Below are 6,278 nucleotides of genomic sequence, written 5' to 3'. Positions count from 1 at the left end.
GAAACTCATCTGGGTGCTTGTCATCCTCACCAGGGTCTTGACCTGACTGCAGTTTGGAGTCGTAACCGACTTCACTGGAGAAGTGTGCTCTTCAGAGATAAATCCCGGTTTCAACTGTATCAGGTAGATGGCAGACAGCTTGTATGGCAGTGTGTTGACGAGCAGTTTGCTTATGTCAATGTTGTGAACAGAGTGCTTGATGGTGGCAGTGGGGTTATGGTATGGGTAGGCATAAGCTAAGGACAATAAACACAATTGCATTTTATCAATGGCAATTTGAAGGCACATTGCTGTGCCATTCATCTGCCATTATCAACATGTTTTAGCATGATAATGCACAGCCCCATGTCGCAAGGATGTGTACACAGTTCCTGGAAGCTGAAAATGTCCCAGTTCTTCCCTGACCTGCATACTCACCAGAAATGTCACCCATTGAGCATGTTTGGAATGCTCTGTATTGACATGTACGACAGAGTGTTCCAGTTCCTGACAATATACAGCAACATCATAGAGCAACATCGCACAACCATTGAAGAGAAGTGGAACAACATTCCACAGGCCACAACCGACAGCCTGATCAACTCTTATGCGAATGAGATAAGTCACGCTGCATGAAGCAAATGGTGGTCACACTAGATACTGACTGGTTTTCTGATCCACGCCTCTACCTTTTTTGTAAGGTATCTGTGACCAACAGATGCATATCTGTATTCCCAGTCATGTGAAATCCATAGATTAGGGCCTAATGAATTTGATTAAATTGAGTGATTTTCTTTTATGAACTGTAACGTAGTCAAATCTTTGAAATTGTTACATGTTGCGTTTATATTTTTGTTCAGAGTAGCTAAGGACAGCCATTTAGTGATTTGGTTGTTCTAGTATACGCTTCTACACACACTTTTTTATTGTTCGACAGTATCTGTACACAAATTGGAATAGAAAACAAATGTCGACCAATAAAAAAAGTGTGTGTTGAAGCGTGTACTTGACCAGCCAAATTACTCAGTTTCTCATGAGTCTTGTGTAATTTTACAAAGATCACTATTACCTTGGTTTTAACCATTTTCTGAGGCCCTATGGGAAATCAACACTGAACAGTGTGGGTCACTTTCAGGTTTTAGCAAACAGTATCAGGGGTTGATTTCAATTTTAAGTGGTGTAAGATCATATCAACCTTTACAAGGCAACAGTTAACATGTCATCCCCCACGAATGATGCAGTGCACCCATTGGGCCAATCAGTGTAATTTTGTAGATGACGGATCTCTATGCCAAAACCCTTCATTCACCCAAGTTTCGTCAAAATGGGGCCAGTGGTGTCTGAGATATCGCGTGGGTTAGCTAGACATATCCCTGAGCATGTGTGCCAATTGTCAGCTCTCTGAATCAAACAAATCAAGAGATATAAACATGTGCCCATTATATCGCCACCGTGAGGTCCATATGAATGTTGAGTCTTGACAGCGTTAGCATCATGTGTACCAAATTGTGTTACAATATGAATATCCTTCACTGATTTATATGCATTTACAGTGGCAAGAAAAAGTATGTGAACCCTTTGTAATTACCGGGATTTCTGCATAAATTGGTCATCAAATTTGATCTGATCATCTAAGTCACAACAAAAGACAAACATAGTGTGCTTCAACTAATAACACACAAATTATTGTATTTTTCTTGTCGATATTGAATACATAATAAAAAAATTAACAGTGTAGGTTGGAAAAAGTATGTGAACCCCTAGGCTAATGACTTCTCTAAAAGCTAATTGGAGTCGGGAGTCAGCTAACCTGGAGTCCAATCAATGAGACAAGGTTCGGGATGTTGGTTAGAACTGCCTTGCCCTATAAAAAACACACAAAATTTGAGTTTGCTATTCACAAGAAGCATTGTGAACCATGCCTCAAACAAATTGATCTCAGAAGACCTAAGATTTAGAATTGTTGACTTGCATAAAGCTGGAAAGGGTTACAAAAGTATCTCTAAAAGCGTTGATGTTCATCAGTCCACGGTAAGACAAATTGTCTATAAATGGAGAAAGTTCAGCACTGTTGCTACTCTCCCTAGGAGGGGCCGTCCTGCAAAAATGTTTGCAAGAGCACAGCATTCCCAAGTTTATCAAGACAATTTGCCAGAGAATGTTAGGCTATTTGTCTGCCAATTGAAGTTCAACAGAAATTGGGTGATGCAACAGGACAACGACCCAAAACACAGAAGTATATCAACAACAGAATGTCTTCAACAGAAGAAAATAAGCCTTCTGGAGTTGCCCAGTCAGAGTCCCAACCTAAACCTGATTGAGATGCTGTGGCATGACCAAGAGAACAGTTCACACCAGACATCCCAAGAATATTGCTGAACTGAAACAGCTTTGTAAATAGAAATGTCCCAAATTTCCTCCTGACCATTGTGCAGGTCTGATCCACAACTACGGAAAACATTTGGTTGATGTTATTGCTGCCAAAGGAGGGTCAACCAGTTATTAAGTCCAAGGGTTCACACTTTGTCCACCCTAAACTGTGAATGTTTACACTGTGTGTTCAATAAAGACATGAAAACGTATAATTGTTTGAGTGTTATTAGTTTAAGCAGACTGTTTGTCTATTGTTGTGACCTAGATGAAGATCAGTTCAAAATGTATGACCAACTTGTGCAGAAATCCATGTATTTCCAAAGGGTTCACATACGTTTTCTTGACACTGTATGCCCAGACCATGCACACGTGAATGTTTATTGCTCAAGAGCAACCATGTTTTAGGAACAAGTCTGCCAGGGGCACCTGACTCACGCCCGAGAGGCAGGCCGGTTCCAAATCGAACGCAATAAACTTTTAGCCGGTTCAAAACAGCCTACACGGGCGCCCGGGCGAGATTAATTGAACCCTCGTTGATTTGTTGGATATGATCTTAAACATAAACCATATAATTTGTTGTTCGTTGCAATTGCCCCTTTGTTTCTAGTTATTTGCCAGGTATGGTAGGTATGGCACCTCTTTCGAAAATATTGTGGACTTTTCTATTATGAGCAAATACATTGACTGGATTGATTGTTCATTGTATTGGTTATGATGAAATCCCTACTGAATATTTGACATCGACTGTTCTCGTTGCTACGGCACGCGGTACAGTGCCTTCAGAAAGTATTCACACGCCTTGAATTTTTCCATATTTTGTTGTGTTACAGCCTGAATTTAAAATTAATTACATTAATTTTTTTTGTGGCACTGACCTACACACAATACCCCATAATGTCAAAGTGGCATATATATATTTTTTTTAAACAAATTAATGCGCCGAAATGTCTTGAGTCAATAAGTATTCAATAATTTAATCCGATTGTTGAGATGGATCAAGCGTCAGTAGTTTAGAACTGTTATGTGTTTTTCCGGCACGGCCCTGGAACCTGTTTAGTTAAGCTTTGGCTATAAACTGATTGACTAGGAACATTGAAGAAATGCGTATTCGGGGCCACTTTATGCCCACCCCGCAACATGGTTACGGATGTTTTTCACGTTGGTGAGTGGCTGGGGGTTATGCGAAATGCTGGTTCAGGGCCACGCCCACTGAGTTCTCTGATCTTAGGGCAGACAGGCATAGTGTAAAATGGCGCACAGCTGTCGGTGGCGGTTCCCCGCTCGGCCCGGAGGGAGCAGCAACTTAGGCACCGGGAGGAGAGCGGGCCGAATCCGGGTCACGGCCTCCCTCCGAAGTGGCACTGGGACCCACCCGAACACGGCTGGGCTCGGGCCCGGCTTTGATGCAGCGTTACAGGTCTCATCTGCTATCGGTTGCAACCTGCAGACATTTCGGGATGTTTTTGGGGAGTCGAGTGGTTCAAGCAGCGGGGAGGTAAGCGAAACACCAACTTGATTGTGGTTGGTTGTTAGCTAACTTGTTAACGTTAAATAGCTTCAAGGAGGAAGGTAACATTAAGTGCCCACACTCACTAGCAATGTTAAACAGTAACGTTAGTACCAAGGAGTCGGATGATGCTGCCTCTGTATTCGGTGTTAGGAGTGTGACCTAACTTGTCAACGCCAATAAGCTAACTTTTTGTTTGGCCTTCATCCCCACACTTGGTATCAAGCCTATCAACATGCTTCAATCCATGTGCTGCTGTTACTACCCATTTTACAGTGATGAACCACACAAGTCACAACAAGGATGCCCATGTAGGATTAGTAACGTTAGTTAGCCGAGTAGCACCAACGGTGCTGATGTTGCAAAGAGTTAAAAGTAGCCTGCTCACTTTCTAGCCACAATTTGGCCAAAGTGAATAAATTGAGTCCCTGGTTGTCCAATATTGCCACAGAGGCTAAAATGTAAGGATGGGATATAAAGCTAAGCCATCGTTCGTTGGCTTAATTGTGGGGTGGTGACTTGTAGAGAGAGAGCATCATGTATCACAATCAACTCTTCAGAATGAGGTCTTACCAGCCAGTTTGCTACAGTATAACTAGCTTAACAGCTTTCTAACTTAATCGTTATTTAACTAACGTTTATTTCCGTTTTTTTTGCTGTCTGTGATGTTAGTGTTGCATTGATTTACAGTAGCATGGGACCTCCCGGTTAGCGAGCGAGGCTCCTGTTTGAAAACAAAACATGTCAACTTGGGGAGGACAAGGAACCTGAACTTCATGTTTTTGATACTTGCTAAGGCATCTGGCTAGCAAATGTTATTTATACTCAACTCGTTTGAATTGCCCTAGCGTACTAACGTTACAACCACAATTTTACAAGCATTAGTTAGCATTAAACGCCGATATTGAAGAGTTCAAGAAGCTACCGTTGTCACTAGCTTGCTGCGAGGTGTCAGTGCATAATGCTAATGTTGGCTAACCTTGCCTAAATGATCAGCTAGCTAGCTTTTATTCATCTTTCTGCCTTGATCCACGCATCTAAAGTTGCTAGGTAGACGCTAGTTGGAAATGACGTTATTAGCGAGTTGGGTTTGACTAATGGTGTGTTTAGCTTGCTAGGTGATGGATTTAGCTTGTAGTAGAACTCGCACATTTGGCTAAGTGTTTAGCTCATGAACCTCTACCATGCTACGCACTTACTACGCGTAACTAGCTATCGCTGATACATAGGAAAATGGGAGGTGGACATGTTTTTCCCCCTTCTACACACAGTGCGTAGTACCAAAATAATGTCGGAATTGTGGACATATGATGACGAGCAAGCGAACTACATTTTTTTGGGTGGCTTGAGAAGGATTCGCCAGTATCATATATGTTTGATGCGTGTTACTGCACATTTCATCGTTCTCGTACTGACTGAGCTCGCAAGCTACAATAAGGAGCCTTTTGACGGACCTTGTGATGTGGGGGTGTGTTCGGTTTAGCGAACTACCATCTTTCTTTTTTCATGACGAGCACGCGTTCAGTGCAGTGGAAGTAGAGCCTAGTGTTGTAGATCGGACATGGAGGTTAACTCGCCACTTTATCAACGTTGTAAGATGTACTGTTATGTTAGAGTACTTATTGGTGTTGTTCAGGTTTGATGTTTAGATAATATTCTGAGTGTTCCCCAGTCCTTTACTCATGTGTGTGATTTCAATGAGCCATTTATAAGACCTATTGTGAAACTGGAAACACCGATTCTGCCCTGTGTGTGTGTATACCTCGTACCATCAATAGTAGATTACCCGAAAGGTTAATATAATCTACTTTGATGTTGGCCAGTGCTATGGAAATGAGTCCCCCTGCCTGGGCTAACACTTTTTAGGAAGGGGGATCAACATGTCCCCCTCCTTCTATCCCAAGACACACAAAGAGGGGGGGAAACACACTATCTGGGATGCGGTGGGACAGGGCCAAAATCCCAGCGGAACTTGCCGCTCATGGAAGTTGTAGACACAGCGTTGTGATTTCATTCAGAGTGGATGTTGCGCCTGGGCAGGATTGTTCTGGCTCATTGCAGCCTGCTGAGCTCACAGAGCAGCCGGACAATGAGCCCCTCCTTCCAGGCAGACCCATATCCACTTCAGCCACACAGGGGCTGTCTGAGCTCAACTTTTCTTCTGACAGCTGCCACTTTGGAATATATTAGCCAAGCCTTTTGGGGTCCCTCAAAAGAGGGCTTGTAGACCATTGTTGTTCAAATGGAAGCATTTGTAGGCTATTGAATTTAGTGTTAAAAAATTAATTTATTTTATTGATCCAGCCAAATGATGGTTGTTTATTTAAGCGCCCATCTGTCATAGTTGTCTTTTTGGGGACATTTGTTCTCTTCCCCCCCCCCCAAAAAAAGAATTCTGACTCACTTTCGTTTTGTCTTA

The 6,278-nt window shown here is 42.5% G+C and overlaps 1 protein-coding gene across 1 annotated transcript in view; it reads left to right on the top strand.

Annotated features, from left to right (window-relative positions):
* The first annotated feature begins 3,580 nt into the window (after positions 1-3,580).
* Positions 3,581-6,278, top strand: part of LOC106612477 (lysine (K)-specific methyltransferase 2A) — a 39,977-nt gene continuing 37,279 nt past the window's right edge. The window contains exon 1 of the mRNA XM_045687003.1: positions 3,581-3,847. Coding sequence (XP_045542959.1) covers positions 3,602-3,847 — 246 coding nt within the window. The 5' untranslated portion in view covers positions 3,581-3,601. The remainder of the gene's footprint in view (positions 3,848-6,278) is intronic.

The sequence above is a fragment of the Salmo salar genome, chromosome ssa09 (assembly GCF_905237065.1).
Source record: "Salmo salar chromosome ssa09, Ssal_v3.1, whole genome shotgun sequence".
Classification (NCBI taxonomy): domain Eukaryota; kingdom Metazoa; phylum Chordata; class Actinopteri; order Salmoniformes; family Salmonidae; genus Salmo; species Salmo salar.
The sequence above is the reverse complement of the archived record's forward strand: the minus strand, read 5'-3'. Positions and strand labels throughout refer to the sequence as shown.